At 45.4% G+C, this 19,335-nt stretch overlaps 1 protein-coding gene across 1 annotated transcript in view; it reads right to left on the reverse strand.

Annotated features, from left to right (window-relative positions):
- Positions 1-458: 458 nt before the first annotated feature.
- LOC147890670 (Integral membrane Yip1 family protein) overlaps positions 459-19,335 on the reverse strand; it is a 45,481-nt gene continuing 26,604 nt past the window's right edge. Inside the window, exon 6 of the mRNA XM_087390968.1 lies at positions 459-1,232. Within this exon, the coding sequence (XP_087247094.1) occupies positions 1,023-1,232 (210 nt within the window). The 3' untranslated portion in view covers positions 459-1,022. The remainder of the gene's footprint in view (positions 1,233-19,335) is intronic.

Consider the following 19,335-nt stretch of genomic DNA (forward strand, 5'->3'; position numbering starts at 1 on the left):
TTTCTCATTGTCCTTTCTTTCTTTCTTTCTAGTTCCCCCATCAAGGGTGTACTCCCATGATGATTTCAGATTCCATGATCTCATAGGCTTTTTTGGCTTTCCAAATACATTAAATCTTTCTTTTCTTTCTTTCTCTCTCCCGTAAGCAAGTCAGTCAGTCTCTCTCTCTCTCTCTCTCTCAGAGCAAGGGCCTAGCACACCCTTTGCTTCAGCCCACGAAGGCTTTTATGAGTTTCTTCTCTTGATGTACTTTGTCCCATAGGCTCGTGAGGTCTCCCGAGGACGTTAATATATCTTTCTTTCTTTCTTTCTTTCTTTCTAAAATATTACACCAATAGCATGACGCCACCTTGTAAAATCAATGATGCAAAACAGATCTGTACTACGCACAAAGGAAATCTTGAAAAGACCAGGGCATCCCAACTAGAGACATAACATTAAGCAAAAATGTCTGAACTTGTCCGATTAGAAAGTGAAAATGATGATAAAGTGGTAAACTCTCTGGAAGAACCCCCCTGCCATGAGAATTCCATACCTGCAAACTGTGAGCCAAAATGGCTTTAAGGATCAACTAATCCTACAACATGAAATTCTAGATATCATTTCATGCACCAAGTTTACTGGATTCGTACTCAACAGAGAAAATCCGTCGCTAAACCAGTCTGCCACTTGCATGTTCTAACTGCTTACCAACAGAATCAAGACAAGAATTACATGGTACATCCAACCTAATTGGACCAGTTGGCTGGAGGCCTATTTATTACTGCCTTCTAATAGTGGTACCCAGTCATTTTCCACCTTCACCTATCCCATCAAAGAGCTGTACATCCATATAGGAATGCACTAGATTCCCCAGCCCATATGCTTCTTACACCTTACAGTACGTAACCATTCTGTGCTGATCCTTCCTGACAGTCAAAATCATCCTCAAGAATGCTAATAGACTAATTATTGCAAACAGATCAAGATTCTCATCAATGTAATTTCTATAACAAAGGTAGAAGAAAGGTAGGCTTTGAGTCTCAGCCAAATGAAATCGTAAAAAAAAACATCTTCAGCACAAGTGCCATCCCCAATTGAAGTAAAAAACTTCCCGTCACAAATAGTAGCCATCTATCACTCTGGGTCTTAATGTGGGACCTTATGTTGAGAGCAAGAAAGGTCGCAGATACAAATCCTGCCAAGCCTACGATGATCCACCGGAAAATCTCTATTGGAACCACAGAAAGGAACTGTCACATTATTAAGACAATCATCAGTAACAACCTTATTCCCAGTGCACCATTATAAATTCCTTTGGACAAAAACATATATGGAAATAGACTCTGCTTCTGCTTAGCATAGCAAGTAAATTAAAAACAAAAAGCAACGTTGTTGAAACAGATGAACAAACGACAGTTCAGTGCATTCAGTTTCTAAATGCACCCAAAAGGAAAGGAAAAGAGACGCTTCATCCAGGACTGATATTTAAATGCACTTTGGTTCAAACAAAATAACCAGCAATAATAAATTCTCAAAGATTGAAAAATCTTCAAGGAATCTTAGGTGCAATTTGAGTTGCACTAAAAAGTGTTTGCTTCCCTTCAAAAACATCCAGATACAAGTACTGATCTCTTCAAGGACTCGACACAAGTATAGAAATCGTCTTCTTTGCTGTTCCCTTCTAGAAGTGCCTTAAAATTCTAAATCCTTTGTCTAAGACAACTTCTGGACTATATGAGCAGCTTGCTTTATAAGAAAAATTTTAATCACTTTCTCAAAGCCATTAATACAAAGCATAGAGAGAAAGACGGACCTCCAAAGGAAAACGCCCTCTGAACAAGAAACCAGACTCATCTGACACATGCAACGATCAGCCCTACCTGGACAAGAAATGTGAAGAAAACAGAATACAGAAGCTTCGGAAAGTAGATGTGTTGGAAATGTGACTAGCGGCTAGCAACAGAATCCTATTGCTATATACATATGGGTTTCCATAGAGCATGTTGGTATTAGAGAGCTACAAAAAAATTATCAATTAATCAAACAAGCCACTCGACATGTACTGCTGACCTAGCGTCTCACTTACTCATGAGAACTGAGTCATAAAATCATATGATCAGGATTAGGTGGAGTGTGACTAGTTGGGAGACTTCTGGTAGAATCCACCTCACATGCACTGCTTCTTGCTCATGCCTTCAACTTACCCTTCAGTAGCCTGCGTGGCTGCATTGTGTTCCCCTTCCCCATGTGTACAAGGTATAAAGTTTGTGGCACCCCGCAATTATCACAGGCACGAAAAGGTTACCTGGCGGCGCAAGCCCAGTGTGGGGTGTGCCAGTTCATGAGCTGCAAAGGTGCTATTCATGGAGGCCAGTCGTAGCCTCTGGATTCTCAATGACCTGGTCGAAGTACCAGTCCAACAGCCCACAGATGGGGCTGTGTGCTTAGTGGCAGTCCGATCTGGGGTAGGCCACATGTCGGGGATTGAGCATATGCTCTCAGCCATCTTAGTCTATCAAGAGGAGGAGCGGGTTTTTGTTTCGACATTGAGGATCGTGAGCATGTTGGGGATTCAGCATATGCATCTCAGTCTATTAGGAGGAGAGGGATTTTGTTTCGACATCGGGGATCGTGAGCATGTCGGGGATTCAGCATATGCTCTCGGCCATCTTAGCCTATCAAGAAGAGGAGCATCTTTTTGTTTCGACATCGGGGAATATGATCTTGTTGGTGACTTTCTAGTTTGGCATCTTAGCCTATCAAGAAGAGGAGCATCTTTTTGTTTCGACATCGGGGAATATGATCTTGTTGGTGACTTTCTAGTTTGGCCACAGGGCTCCCTCGACACCCCCAACCGTTTGGATCGCCCTTTCCTCAGAGGACAAGCAGCAGGTGCCTATAGCCACACAGTCCCTTCAGGACAAAGCAGTGGTGGGCCGCATTGTGGGCCTCACACCCACTCTAAGTTAGGTTTGAGACTGGATTCAGGCGAGCTTGGCACACTAGGGTGACCACGTCCAAGAGGTCACCATCTATGGGAGAGGAGTCGTCCTTTGGCTTCCCCCAGCGACAGGAGCAAGTTCGAAGTGAGGCCCCGTCACTACCCAGGATCTTGTGGAGTAGACTTGGCACACAATTGGTCTTGCTACCACGGTTTTACAGTAGATGACATGGAGATGACACAGTACATGCCGAGGTTTCCAATGGCACGCTCCCGACGGAATATAAACCCATTTTGTTTCCCATCGGAGCTTGCTTGGGAACCGTGTTGGAGTCCCTGCCCGCAACAGCCTTGGTCCTTGCAAATGATGGAGTTCTACAGGTTAAGGTGATTGCAGAGTCCCCATAGACAGAGTATCAAGGTCTCAAGCCTCTGCCTCAAGTGCAAATAAATGTGGCACTTGGAGAGATCTTGCCCTCGCAATACAAGTTAGGCCTCCCAAAGCCACAACCTTGACCATGACAACATCGAGATAGGCAAGAGGATAGACCTCCCTGCACACACACAACAAAAACAGGAGTCACAGACCCCTTGGATTGAGCCATCCGTGGGAGACAGGACTCGCGTAGAGCCTTGCCCAGGCGTAGCCCCTCCCGCAAGACCATCAGAGGCTTGGGAGAACTTGCTAATGGAGGTTCATAGCATCTGAGAGCGCGAGAGGGAGCTATCACGCTTCGCACAGGAGTAGACACGCTTCACCCAGGAGCAGGCACGTCTCATACAAGAGCAGTCTCGGGCTATCCGAGACCAAGCTGATCTTATTCAGGGGCTCAGACAGGAGATCTCGCAGCTTTGACAAGAGGTCACTACTATACACAGTCCCAAGGAGCACCCCAGTTGTGGAGGCACAGATTGCGAGCATGCAATCTGACGATGTTGATGATGACGATGATGCCAAGATTGATATATAGTCGAATATCGACATGACTATGTTGTACTATGTTGTACTTAGGACTTAGTACTGCCATTTTCCATTTTTTGCACTCTGCATTTGTGTGGATGCTCGTTTAGTAGCTCCACTACCACAGCTCATTGTATCAGGTTTTTCAATCTCATAGAGCCATCGGTCTTCCAAAGACTTAAATAAACTTTCGTTCTTTCTTTCTTTCTCTCTCTGCAAACACGTTAGGGCCCAGGACAACATGTCGGGCTGGACACCCCGAAGGTTTTTTAATTCATGAGAGATAATTTGAGTACAAGAGTTTCAGCGTGGAAGCTGTGTTACAAGAATTCCAAAAACGTTAAGACTTTTACAAGAGCTTCAAGCTCATTCATTTGGCAACATGCCAACTGTCAAAAATCTAATCTACTTTCCTAATTGCATGCCACTAGGGGCAGCTCTTGAGTCTTCGAAGCACTTGGTCACGCGAGTAATCTCTGAAGCGCTCGCCTAGCTCCAAATTACTGGATTCTTCAATCCTTCTTAGAGCCTGCAACCATTAACTAAGGCGCACAACCATAGCACCCATTAATGATCAGCGCTTTGCATGCAAATAATGATCCATAGACTAATCCTAGTTGGGCGTCCCCGTCAGCCAAAAGCACCTTAATTATGGCCAAGTCTCTCCAACCGAAGTTGGCCCACCTAGGGATGTCAGCACTTTAATTACTTGGTTAACCGTGGTTAACCGTCTTGGCTGAATCCAAATCTTCCTAACTAAGGTTAGGCTTACTTAATCGAGGTTAAGTATCTTTGATCGAAGTCAAGACTTTGACCAAATGAAAGTAACTCTTTGAGCATAATTAAATAAATAAAGAAATTATTAATTATGATCAATTAATGGTCAACTCACACTTTGACTTTGGAATATTTACAGCCCAGTGACATCCTATTCAGTTGACCTCAACTGAAAAGCTTCTTTGTAAACATCCAAAAGCTGTGGACGATCAGACAACATGTCTTCATCCATCCACTTGGCATCCAATGCCAAATAATTCTTGAATTGTACAAGATACCTGTAAAATTCCTTGCCCTAAGGACCTTTGCGTACAGTATGGTACACAATCTACTCTGGCTGAAGGACCTCCTGCAGCTCATCCACTTCTGGTGGATCTTCTATTACTCGCTCTGTAGGCTCTAGTCCCAAAAATTTCTTTAGAAGACTCACATGAAAAGCATTGTGAATCCTCCAATACTTTGGCAGTGCCAACCTGTATGCAACATCATCAACCTCTTCTGTAACCCTGAAAGGGCCATAGTATCTGGGATGCATACACCTTTCGCTTGCCTTTTAGCTTGCGGAGCCTAGCTTTCTCGAACTTCAAAAGCACCAAATCCCCTTCCTTGAGATCTAACTGTCTCCTATGCTTCTCTGCAGCTCTTTTATGCTTTTCTTGAGACCTTTCAATGGCTGTTCAGATTTGGCTGAAAGCTGTCTGGAGGTCTCTCACAAACTGACCAGCTGCAAATATTTCATCTTTGGTCCTCAGGATAGGTGCCAGAATCACCTTCCCATAGATGACCTCAAAGGGGGCTTTCCCTGTGGAGCTGTGAACTGTATTATTGTAAGCGAACTCCACCAATGGTAAGGTACTTTTCCCAGTCTGAACCTTGATCACCCACGTAGATTTCAGCATATCCAATACTGTGGAATTTGCTACCTCACTTTGACCATCTGTCTGGGGATGGAATGAAGAAGAAAAATTCAGATTCATCCCCATATTATCAAATAAAGCTCTCCAGAATAAACTGGTCATTTTGGGATCTCGATCACTGACAATGGACTTGGGCATACCATGGTGCTTAAAGATATGTGTCACGAAAAGCTTAGCCATATGATCTACCCTTATGGTTTTACAAACTGGAATGAAATGAGCTTGCTTGCTGAATCTATCAATGATAGTCCAAATCCCATCATTCCTTGACTTTGATCTTGGCAAATCAAAAATGAAGTCCATTGCAATACTTTCTCACAATGCCTAAGGCACGGGAAGAGGCATAAGTAGGCCAGGTGCCTTCCGTCTATCATACTTCACTTTCTGACAAGTAAGGCATTCAATAACAAACTGATGTATATCTTTCCGCAACCCTGGCCAAAAGAAATACCTCTCTAGTGCTTGAGTTGTTGCTGTAATTCCTCTATGCCCAACATAGGGAGGTGCATGGCATTCCTCCAAAATCATTTTCCTCATCTCCTGGGTGATGCATAGGCAGTCATCTTTTATTAGATACCCATCTTTCACAAAATAGTGACTGGTGGACTGCGCCTCTTGTACTTGCTGTAAAATCTCACCAAAATCTGCATCATTAGCATATTGCTCCCTCATGTCTTCCAGGTCTTGATGATAAGCAATGGTCACATTATTGACCTGGGGTCCTCGGGACAAGGCATATGCCACTCTGTTCCGAACTCCTAGAGTATGGACAATCTGAAAATGCTACATTAACAGCATATTTGCCCATTTCATATGCTTCTCAGAGAGTTTTGTCTAAGTCAAAAAGTATCTCAGACTTTGGTGATCTATTTTAACTGTAAAGTCTGCACCCAAAAGATAATGCTTCCATGTATGGATGGCATGAATTACAGCCAACAACTCTTTTTCTCATAGATTCCCAAATATCTCTCTGCATCCCGAAGTCTCCTGCTCTCATAGGTCCCTGCATGACCATTCTGATGCAATGCAGCCCCAACAAACTCCCCACAATGTAACTATCAAGATTGGCTCTATGGTCAACCTCTCTTTGAGTGTGGTGAATGCTGTCTTTTGGGGAATTCCCCATCTGAAAGCTGCATTTTTCTTAGTAAGATCATGGAGTGGAGAGGCTATGTCTGCAAAATGCCTGATAAATCTTCTATAGTAAGAACAAAAGCCTAGGAAACTACGGACTTCATGCACACTCTTCAGCCCTGGCCATTCCTGGATGGCTTGAATCTTTGCCAGACCCATCCGTATCCCATCTTTGGATATTATATGCCCCAAGTAATGGGTCTCTCCCAAAAAGAATTCACTTTTCTTACTGTTTGCATAGAGTTGTTGTTTTCTCAGCTCTTGAAAAACTGTAGCAAGATGTTCCTTGTGCTCTTCTTCGGGCTTAGAAAAACAATAATGTCATCGAAGAAGGTACCAGTGAACTGTCTATAGGGTCAGAAGATACGATCCATCATCCTATTGAAAGTAGCTGGGGAATTAGTCAATCCAAAAGGCATCACCAGATACTCATACAACTCAAAAGTAGTGCGGAACGTAGTCTTATGCACATCCTGAGGCCGTATCCTCACTTGGTGATAGCCACTCTTCAAGTCTATGCTGTTGAAAACTGAAGCCCCATTTGACTGATCCAGCACATCATCAATGCACGGAATAGGGAATCTATTCTTGATGGTCATTTTATTTAGAGCGTGATAATCAACGCACATACAGAATGAACCATCTTCTTCTGTACCAGCAGTACAAGGGAGCAAAAAGGAGAAAAACTGGGCTGAATCAACCCCTTGGACAACAAATCCTGCACCTGAGCCATAATCTCCTCTCGCTGAAGCAAAAAGGAGAAAAACTGGGCTGAATCAACCCCTTGGACAACAAGTCCTGCACCTGAGCCATAATCTACTCTCGCTGAGTTGCACTAACCCTATATGGGGGCCTATTGGGTGGCTCACTGCCAAGAATAATTTCTATGCCATGATCTTCAGGTCTCTCAGGGGGTAACCCTTTGGCAAAGCGTCAAAAAAGCAATCTTTAAAATTTTCAAGAAACTGAAATTTATCCTGATCTGCCTCCACTAATTTCAGCATGCATTTCAACATCTCTCTTTTACAAAAATCATGTAAGCTGAAACTGCAGACTTTATTTCTTTTCCAACAGAACTAGTTGATACAATGGGAATAGTTTCCCCTCTATTCCGAGCAACCACACGATGTATTTTGCCCCTATGTACAAACTCCAACACTCTCTCAGGAAGAGTCAACTTCACTACCTTGCGATGGAACCAAGGCATACCCAAGACTACATCATGATGTTTCAATGGAGAAATGAAGAAGTCTTCATTATCCACATAACTCTGTACATGAAGACGCAGCTTCCCTATCAAGGGGGTGACTAGCACAGGGTTCCCACAGGACATCTGGTCAGCATCCAGAGCCCTACTCAACTCCTCCCTCTTTATTTCCAGCCTCAGGGCTAAATCCTCAGCACGACACACGAGACATCGAGGAGACACACAGATCACTCTGGGGGACCTCCCGTCGTTGTTTAGACCCGGGATACGTCCCACGGGAGTCACGGTGGCTCTGGTCTTGCGTCGAGCCTCGTCCAGGAGACCAAGACGCATGGCACCCCTTGACAGGCACCAGCGTCCCATCACCGGCTATGCACCAACCAGGGCAACATGACATACGGAGGATTCCGCTCCGCTCCAATCCTTTTCTTTTCATTGTTACATCCAAATGTATTTGATTATGTATGATCAGACTTAGGATTCAGTACGGGTGATGATGCTCGTTTCAATAGCTTCACCCTTACTGTGATTTGTATCAGGTTTTCTTTCAGTCTCATAGACCCATCGGTCTTCCGAAGACTCTAATAAAATTTCTTTCTTTCTTTCTTTCTTTCTTTCTGATATAAAGTTATCTGTAGCCCCTGGATCAAATAAAATCAGTGCTTGCTGGTCTCTGACTTTGCCCCATGATAGCAGCAATTCTCGTTCCTCTGGGTTTGAAACATGACCAAGTATATCAAGAATTCCTCCAGCCATTGGTTTGTGTGGTCCCCATGGCTTCTCTGCCTCTTTTCCCTTAAGAGTCAAAGGCTTTTCTGGAAACTGGGCAGCCACATGCCCCTCATTGCCGCATCTAAAGCATTTACCCTCTTTCCTGAAAGTTTCAATCTATTCAGGGATAAACTGTGGTCTTCCCTTACAGGGCCTTTGTACTTGGTTTCCCCTTGGCTCTGAGGCTGAAATCCCCTTTTCTGAGCCTTGAGAAACTCTCTTGCTTCAGACTTGGGGGTCGCTGACTTTTTATACCCCGGTATCCCTGCCTGTAGTGAAGGCACAATAGTAGGATCTTGCATATTAATAAGATTAGCCACATTGGCTGAATGCATAAGATCGAAATATCTTTAATATCCTTAGTGTTCACTTGGGCCTGTATCTTTGGAGTGAGTCCTGCCTGATACTTCCTGAGTTGCGTCTTGTCAACAAGGGCCTTTGGTCCTCCATTCCATGCAGGGGACCAGCCCCTAGGTCTGCCCATGTGCTGGCCTGGTTGGCTGACTCCAACCAGCCCCACCAGCCTTATCCAGTGGCTGACCCAGCTCCTGCTCCCCCCTGCCATGTCTGCGCCATGTTGCAGCCCTTTGCCGGCACCATGTCCTGCCCGTACACCTGTTGTGTGCACCCGTACAGGTCCGTACCATTGCTGATGTCATCACGCCTTTGTTCCAGGCTGGAGATGTTGCGCAGATCTGCTCTGCTCTATCCTTGACAGTCCCCTCGCCATTCTCTGCCAGATCTGCCCTCGAGGCAAGCTTCCTTCTGCTAGGTACTCTCCTCTCTGATGGGATATCTCAAGGTGTATGCCCCAGGCACACCTTGGTTTCTATGTGTGTGTGCTAAAGGCACAGTTAGGTGCCCATAAGCACTCTTAGGTGGTGGTTGATGCCACATAGGATGATTGAGAGAATCTAGGAGCTGATTGAGGAGATGATTGAGGAGATGATTGTGGAGCTTGGTGGCTCATGTAAGAGGTGCCTACATATGGACCTCACCTTTCTTCATTCCATAAGCAAGCAAGCATTCTCATTTCGTGTTCAGCTTCATGCTTTCCTTTCAGTTCTTCAACATGGTATCAGAGCACTATGATCCTCCTTGAGCCCATTTGTGCCATGTCATCATCTTCTTCTTCTCCATCTTCTTCTTCTTCATCTTCACCATTTCTTCCCCAAACTTGTGAGAGCTTGTTCTCCCTCGTCTTTCCGCCATTCTCCAAATCCTCTGAGCTATAGACTCCTCGTGTATGGGCGAACTTCCACATCAGAGGAATCAGAGAATGCTGCCCACGAAACCGTGCAACAGTCATCTTCCTCCTGACGCCTTTTCTTGCAATGCGACTTGCTGGAGCAGCCATTCCAAAATTCCTCTGAGCCAAGCTTGCACAACAGTATGAGCTAGCTCCTGTCCAGATTTGAAGGGAAATGGTCCACCAGGGAGGGAGAAACAGCAAAAAAACCAGTCGACTTTCAAGCTGCTGGCTATGGCGACGTGACGCGGCATTTCGTCTCTCCTCCTCAGTGGCTCTTCTCTGGTATATCAGCTTTGTTTCTACCTAGAAAACCCTCTTTTCTTTGCTTTGAAGAGTGAGATACAAGCCCTCCAAGTTCAGGCCTCTGTTTTGGACAGTTTTGACAATGTTGTGAGTTTGATGCTACATTAGATGCTACTTTAGCATTTCTGATGTTTTAAAGTGTTGAATAGCATCAGTACAACTGTGGCTACAACTTTCCTTTAAGTTGCTATACTTGCACTTGCTTGGAATACTTTCATGAAGCATGCAAGTGGAAGCATCATTTCCATTATGATTTGTGGTATGGAATTTGGTTACAAGTCTTTGCTACTCTAAATGCTTGTACTTTGAAGCTCTTCAACTCTTTCTAGCCTTGTAAGAGAGTAGACACTGCCCATTTTGGGTTAGACCCTCTCATGGCTACCTTCTTGAATATGGATAAGTTCAATGGTAAAGGCTTTCACACATGGCAGATGAAGGTTAAGTTTGCATTGATGAGGGAAAACCTCTGGGGGCTTGTCAAACCTGCTTCAACTTCTTCTTCAACAGCCTCTAATGCTGGAGAATCCTCAGCTCCTACACGTCCGGCACGAGATCCTGCTAAAGAGGAGAAAGCCTATGGCATCATTGCTCTTGGCTTAGGAGATGACTATATTCATCACATTTCTGATTTGGAGTCTCCTTCTGAAGCTTGGCAGAAGCTTGATATTATTTTTAGTGCTAGCTCTCACATCTCAAAATTGTCACTTAAGATTGCTTTCTTTGAATTGAAGATGGCTAGTGGCACTCCTTTGGCTGCCCATGTCAATCACATGCGGAGTCTCATGACTCAACTTGCTTCTATCAACTCTCCAATCACTACAGATGATTTAATGGCAGTGTTGCTCAAAAGTATGCCTGAAGATTATGATCATGTTGTTACCACTTTGAAAAATCTTCCTAATCCTACTCTTGAAGGTCTTATTACTGCTCTTCAAGAAGAAGAAAGGCACATGGAACTCCGGAGAGACAATGACACAGCCTATGCCATAAAAACTCAAAAGGGCAAGTTTTCACCTTGCAAACATTGTGGGAAGACTAATCACCTCTCAAAAGATTGCTTCAAGATTAATCCTTGCAAACATTGTGGCAAAAACAATCACCATGAAAAGTATTGTAAGGCCAAAAAGGAAGCAACTACAAAGCCAGAGACTGCCAATCTACTTTCAGTTGATGTGCCTCCACAAGATGAGGCATCCTATGAAGATTATGCTTTTTGAACCATCTCCATATATGCTCCAGATCTCTCTTTTTATGTTGAGTCAAGGTACTCAGCCTGGATAGTCCTCCAAAATGAATGAAATAAACTATTGTGTAATTTGTAAACACCTCTGGTCACCATATGATGTTGGCCATGTGTATGTGTTTTGCTCCATGGTACCTCCTGCAGACATTGTGTACATGCAGGGGAGATAACCATTGGAAGGTCTTATGTATCGCTTTTGTTTACTTCACACCCTTGGGAAACCCTTGCTAGCATGAGAACCTAGCCATAGATTTATCCTTGACCACCATGAGATGGCATGAGAAACTATGAGACTAGATGTATCCTTGACATAGCCTGAGGCATTCCCTTGAGGGGGGGTATGATGGGATATCTCAAGGTGTATGCCCCAGGCACACCTTGGTTTCTATGTGTGTGTGCTAGAGGCACAGTTAGGTGCCCATAAGCACTGTTAGGTGGTGGTTGATGCCACATAGGATGATTGAGAGAATCTAGGAGCTGATTGAGGAGATGATTGTGGAGCTTGGTGGCTCATGTAAGAGGTGCCTACATATGGACCTCACCTTTCTTCATTCCATAAGCAAGCAAGCATTCTCATTTCGTGTTCAACTTCATGCTTTCCTTTCAGTTCTTCAACACTCTCTTTGTGTGAGGTGCTGCCCATGTGGCAGCCCCCTCCCTCTCTCTTTTCTTTTGCCCACATGGCAGCCATGTTGCTGCTCATGTGTCAGTATCTCAAACCCTAGATTCACCCCCCCCATGCTCTCCTCATATGGGGGCTTACACATGGGGAGGTGACCTTTCCAACAGTCCCGAAACTGCTTGGGAATAAACTGTTTATAAAAGGCTTTCTTGAAATCCTTCCATTTCTTGGAAGCTGTATAGTTAGCAGTTTTAGCTAGCCACCGTGCATTGGCTGTACCAGTCAAGTGCAAACCAACCATACAAAGTTTTGAGGACTCGCTGAAATTTTCCAGGCTGAAGTCCGCATCAAACCGCCTTATGAACTGCATTGCCTTTTCAGCTTGGCCAGACTGGCCATCGTACGTGGCAAATCTCACTAACTTCCCACCATCTTTAAACTCTTTAATCTCTGCCTTCTTGCCAGACTTCTTCTTCTTCTTCTTTGGCTCTGAAGATCTAGAAGAAGATGATGATGTCAAGGATAAAGAGGTAGAGCTAGAAGAAGACGACGAACTAGATGAACTATGATGATGCTTCGCCTTTTTCTTCTTGGAAAGAGAACCTTCTCTTTTCCACTTTTTGCTGTCCTTATGGCGAGACTTCTTGGTCTTTCCCAATGCATCATCTGTGGAAGTAGGACTCAAGGGTCCTTTTTTGCCCATCACGTCCTTATTTGCTCCAAAGGGAGGCTTCTCTAGCTCTTCCTCAAAAAGAGGTTGTACCATCTTGCGAAACAAAGGGGTGCTTCTTGCCTCTCCGAACTGAGTAATCATCTCTCTGTAGGCATTCTCTTTGTTTATCTGCATAGCCTCTGCCTGCTGTACCTGATCAGACTCTGCCATTCCCTCATGGGATGATTGGGCATGGTGCTGTGAAGCCATCTCTACAACCGAAATCTGAGATTTGCAAACACTCAATGTGTATGCACCTAATACACTCAGCCTTTTCTTTCCTGAGAGGAATACCTCAACAAGAGGTGTATTGCATTCACAACTCGTGCCAATGCCGGGCTGTGAACTCAATGCATAAACCCCCAAAGTTACTTAAGCATGCATTTACTGTATTGCCCCTTTTCTTGCTGCTGCAGAAAGCACTCAAAATGAATCTATTTCCCCTTCTTTGTGCACAAAGGCATGCATCTTTAAAATACTCAGCAAATCTCTGATTCTCTGTTGTTTTCTGACAGGAAAAGACTGACAGATAGGTGTAAACTGATACCAAGAACTGTCTCTGCAACTTTCTTTTTTTGACAGTAACTGGATGAGTAACCGGCTGGTTACACTAACCAGACTAGCGGATTCTGGTCTGGTTGGAATAACTGTAACCAGGCCACTAACTGAACCAAACTGGTTAACCAGACCAATCTAGTATAGTTAGGCTGTTCCCTAACCAGATCTCTAACCAAGGTCAACTAACCATGGTCTGCCACCTGGCTGCCATGTCAGTTGTCCGATTGGCAGTACCACGTCAGCATCCACGTGTCTGCCACATCAGCTGCATGTCAGTGCCACGTGTCGAAACCACATGCTCTGCCTTGCTGGCTGCCATGTGTCAGTGCGCCACATCATCTCACGCGTGTACCACCACGTCAGCTGAGTGAACTGACTGCCACATCAGCATGAGCCACGTCAGCCTAAGCTGGCTGACCGGCATTGCGCCTTCCCGAGAGCTTCCGCGTGCGCTTAGTCACCGTGACGAATTCCGTCGGAAATCCTTCCGTCAGACGTGCATTTGCATATGGAATTCGTCAACAATCTCTGCTGGGCCGGGCATCGCGTCAGCATCTTCCAAAGACCTTCTATGATCCTGCCCCTACGTCGATGGTAGTAACTCACCTCCATATCCATATCCCCATCACGCTCCACAGCCGCATATCGTAGCCCACGTGAAGACATCGCTGGTCATCACATTAGAGAGCATACAAGATTTGTTGGGCAACTACCACACCGCGTACATATCTTGTCTGCTCACAATGCCTTCACGATTCCTTCCGTGCTCAGCGTCGATTGGCGCTCCAAATTCTTCACCATAAATATTGCAATCCTATGCTAAGTCTTGAAGGTCACACATGTAGATTACACCGCGTCTGTGGGTTCAAGCTTGACGGTCTTCCCTGCATGCACACCAACGTAACCTTCCTCTGATTCCGCATAATAGCTCACAAGGAATCTTCTCCTCTCCAACCCAACAACCATTTTCTCAGCGGCCTACAATTGAGAAATGAATTCGTCAGGTCTTGCCACTAACTTAGATCGCCGTTCACTACATAGCCAACGAAATTGGCTTTGATACCAATGCAATCATCTACTTCTGAAAATGCCAATTTACTGCAAGACTCTCTCTCTCTCTCTCTCTAATAAAATTTCTCTCTCTCTCTCTCTCTCTCTCTCTCTCTCTCTCTCTCTCTCTCTCTCTATATATATATATATATATATATATATAGCTCTCTCGCTCTCTCGTTCTTCAACATAGGGCCTCCCGCCGCCCCCGACGACCGAGCTCGACTAGGCAGCATGACGTCAGAGGCCAATCATCCATCGCAGGGTTTTTTCGACCTCCCATTTGACAGGCCCTCTATGATTGGCCTCTGACGATCACCACAGGCATATATATATATTTGTATCTCCCCCCTTCTGCTTCATTTTTTTGTGCCATTTTTTTGTATCATCTGGCGATAGATACACATTTTTTGCACCAGGACTAGACACACCGTCCTTCATAACTTTTTTGAAGAAACGGTTGACCGGACCGTTTTGAGACCGCCACCGTTATGCTCATTGTACTAGTTATCTTTAGTCTCATAGACCTTCACGGTCTCCCGAAGACTTTAATAAAATTTCTCTCTCTCTCTCTCTCTCTCTCTCTCTCTCTCTCTCTCTGTATATATATATATATATATATATATATGTATCATTTTTTATTTTTGCATTCTACATTCCACATTGGTGTGGATGCTCATTCAATAGCTCCACCCCCACAGCTTGTTTGTACCTGGTTGCTCACAGTCTCATAGACCCATTGGTCTTCCGAAGACTTTAATAAACTCTCTCTCTCTCTTACCTTTTTATCACTCACCTTCTCACTCTGGCCGTCTGTACATACTTCTCGCTTATATTGACTTCATACCCCTTTTAAAGGATCGTGCTGCCCTTGTCACCCGCTCACTACACGAGGCTGCCCACACCACCCGATCCACCTGCCCACCACCCCCTGGAACCGTACCCTGTAATAGTTGGTACGATGATGAGTGTAAGGCCTTACGCCGTCAACTCAGATTCGAAACCAAAAACAGTCTTCCGAGCGCACCAGATACGCTACGTGAATACCATAGACTGGTACGGAGGAAGAAACTAGACTTTGTTCGTCGAAACGAGGAGGAGCTACTGAACATTTTGTTTAGTAACAACTCTAAGGACTTCTAGCGGAGATTTCTAGAAGGACGGTCCCCTCCGCCACTCACTAACACCCAGATCTGGTTTGATTATGCACGCACACTTTATGACATCCCAAATCAGCCAGTCCCTAGCCTCTCACACATGCCTTGTCCCACATCCTGCACCCTCTTCACTAGAGGAGGGGTAAAGGATGCCGTAATAAAACTTCATAATGGCCGAGCGAAGGATCATGAGGGACTATGCACTGAGTTCATTGCATATTGGATTAACCTCCTAGCCCCGATCTTAGCAAATCTTTTTAATGAAGCGGTTTGTTTGGGATTTCCACACACTTGGACCATTAACACTATCTCACCCATCCACAAGGCAGGGGATCCCATGAGCCTGGAGAACTACAAGACCATTATGATTGGGCATGTCATGTCCAAGATTTATGCATCAGTACTTGACTCCGAGGTTAGCAGACTTGCAAAGTGTCGAGGACTTAGAGCAACAGGACAGGCCGGATTCCGGCGTGATCATGGAACCATGGACCACATTCTCACGCTCAGATGTATCATCGAGGAGGCGAGGTCACGGAAACAGAGGGTTTATTGTTGCTTTGTGGATTTCCGCAAGGCATTTGACATGGTCCCGAGAGCCCGCCTCATACGGCGCCTACAGGACTTGGGTTATGACCAAGAGATCATTTGGGCTGTCATGGCACTTTACGAGAGAGTTTCTGGCAGAGTTCGGGCAGGATCTAGGTGGACAGACGAGATCATGAGTACCATCGGGGTCAAACAAGGGTGTCCTTTGTCGCCTACCTTGTTTGGCCTCTACATTGACGAGCTTGAGACAGTGATGCAGACACAAGGGGCTGTAGGTTGCTCTCTTGCGGGCACGCTGATCCAGATTTTGCTCTATGCAGATGACGTGGCTCTCTTGTCTTCCTCAGCAGAGGGGCTTCACAGACACCTAGACGCACTACAGTCCTTTTGTGAGTCTCATGATTTGAAGGTCAACCTGGGTAAAACCAAGGTCATGATCTTCAATACATCTCGAGCCATCATGCGTCAGGAGCAGTTCACATTTACGGCCATCTTTTGAGATAGTTTCATCATACACTTATCTTGGGGCTATCTTCTCCCAATCGAGCTTCACTATGAGACCCGCGATGCAGGCACGCTTGAGTAGAGGGTATGCCTCATTGGCCAGGCTAGAGAGGCAGTGCTTCCGCTCACACTTTCAGAAACCACGCACCAAGGGGTTGCTTTTTGACTCCTTGGCTCGCCCAACGGGGATGTACGGCAGCCCTTGTTGGGGGCCAAACTTGTCGGATACAGAGTGGGCCCGTGTGGAGCGGCTACAGGTTCTCATGCTATCACGGATGATTCGTGGTAAGTCATCCGTTTCTCACCAGATCATTCAGGCTGAGTTTGGGTCACCCCCTTTACAGCTAGATGCTGCATTTCAGGTCATCGCATATCTGTACTGAGTTAGGGAATATGGGGATTATACCTCGGGACTTAGCAGGCTACCGTGGATAGCTCTATCCTCTTCTATGGCACTTGCAGCAAGAGGAGATCAGAGGTGCTGGTATGCACGTACAGAGATGGTTTGAGCGACTGGGGCTCCACATGGATAGACTACCTCCCGTCCAGTATAGCATGGATGCTCTGTTCTCTCCCCTCTTATCACACGAGGTTAACCAGAATATCCGTGAGGATCTACTACAGCTACACACTTTTTGGACCTGGTTGGAACCGAGTGAACTCCCAGTGAAGCTTAGCTTCTACAGAGTCACTTCTTACATATCACAGCGGAGGGTTTCATTGACCCACCAAGATACACACAGATTCACCTACCCCACTCGATGAGGATCTCTCTTGGGCCATTCCGGGTCTCTTCACACAGACTTCGCATCGAGAGCAGCAGAGCAGAGTGACTACCCAGGGAGCGGCGCATATGCACACTATGTGACATATAGGAGGTTGAGACAGAGGAGCATTTCATCTTCAAGTGTCCTGTGTACTATGAGATCCGAGGACGTTGCCACTGCCTCTTCAGGGATAGTTATGGGATTTTAGCCCGTTTCCTCTCCTACCCAGACCAACGGTGTTTGGCAGGTTTCATTCATGAGGCACTTAAACACCGCGAGAGGATACTCCGAGCACGGAGACAGGAGCAGACTTCTTCCTCGGTTGATCCCTCTCAGAGCTCTATCACGGAGTTCTTTCAGTTAGATCACATGGACCCCAACGAGACGAGGCCTCGACATGACCGTGACCCGGAGCCCGTGACCCAACAGCTCAGACAGAGGGTCGACACACAGATCACACTTGGAGACATCCCCTCCTTGTTTAGAGTCGGAGCCCAACCGACAGGGGTCACAGTAGCCCTGGTTAGATGCAGAGCTACGACCAGGAGACGTGCCAGGACCGCACTTCTGAGTGGCCGACAGCACTCTATTGCCGACTTCATGCCTCCACTACCTCATCCATCTTGATATCTTGCTGTTGCTGGGGATGATGATGATATTGATGATGATGCTGAGATTGATATATAGTCGACCATCGACATGACTATGTTGTACTTAGGACTTAGAACTGCCATTTTGCATTTTTGCATTTTGCATTGGTATGGATGCTCGTTTAGTAGCTCCACTACCACAGCTCGTTGTATCAGGATTTTCACAGTCTCATAGACCCATCGGTCTTCCGAAGACTTTAATAAACTTTCTCTCTCTCTCTCTCTCTCTCTCTCTCTCTCTCTCTGTGGACACTTTGGATGCAAAGCTGAGAGCAATAACCAACCCCACATGGACAGCCTTGCAGGAAGCAATACTTGCCTCAGCCACGCAAACATTTGGAGCAGCAACTACAAGAAAAAAGAAACAGGTCAAAGGCCTACCACACAAGAAATGGTATGACGAGGAATGCAAACAACTACGCCAAGAGCTGAAATACATATACTGGATGCAGATAGGCATAAACAACTGGAGAAGACATGCAATGCCCTCACAAGGAAAAAGAAAAGAAAATATATTTTGGAAAGAGAGAAATCTGATTTGGTCACTTTCATCAAAAATCCAAGAAAGGGCTGGAAACAAGTGAAAGGCAGACGGAAACAGGTCATAGGGGATATATCAGATGCAACCATGCTTAATTATGTTACCAAGTTGTACAATCATGCACTTGCTACTGAAATGGGGAAGGAGGATCTATCGGTCACATGCACTAGTCCTTTCACCTTCGAAGACATTGAAGTTGGACTAAAGAAGATGGCTAATGGCAAAGCATCAGATCACATGAAGATACAGGCGGAATTTGTGAAATGGACAGGAGACCGAGCAAGAACATGGCTCTCACACATCCTAACACATGCTCTACACCATGGTTTCCCTCAGGAATGGCAAGAAAATTGGATCCAGCCTTTACACAAAGGTGGAGACAAAAATTCAGTCACAAATTACAGAACTATAATGGTCAGCTCTACATTGGCCAAGCTCTTCAGTACAGTGCTTGAAATGAAAATCAGCTCATGGGCAGAAGAGGCACAGAAAAGAGCCACCGGACAGGCAGGCTTTCGCAAGGAGCACAGGACAGCCGACCACCTTATTACCTTAAGGGTCCTCATGGATGAATGCAGACTGAGAGGACGCACTCTATTTTGTTGTTTTGTGGATTTCAAGAAAGCATTTGACACAGTTCCAAGAGGAGGATTATGGAAGAGAATGCAAGAAATAGGAGTCCCTTTGGCCTTAAGGGTAGGCATCTCTCGCATCTATGAAAAGGTATTATGCCGACT

This window comes from Dipteris shenzhenensis, chromosome 19 (assembly GCF_047967505.1).
Source record: "Dipteris shenzhenensis isolate YYH24624 ecotype China chromosome 19, Dip_SZ_1.0, whole genome shotgun sequence".
Lineage (NCBI taxonomy): Eukaryota > Viridiplantae > Streptophyta > Polypodiopsida > Gleicheniales > Dipteridaceae > Dipteris > Dipteris shenzhenensis.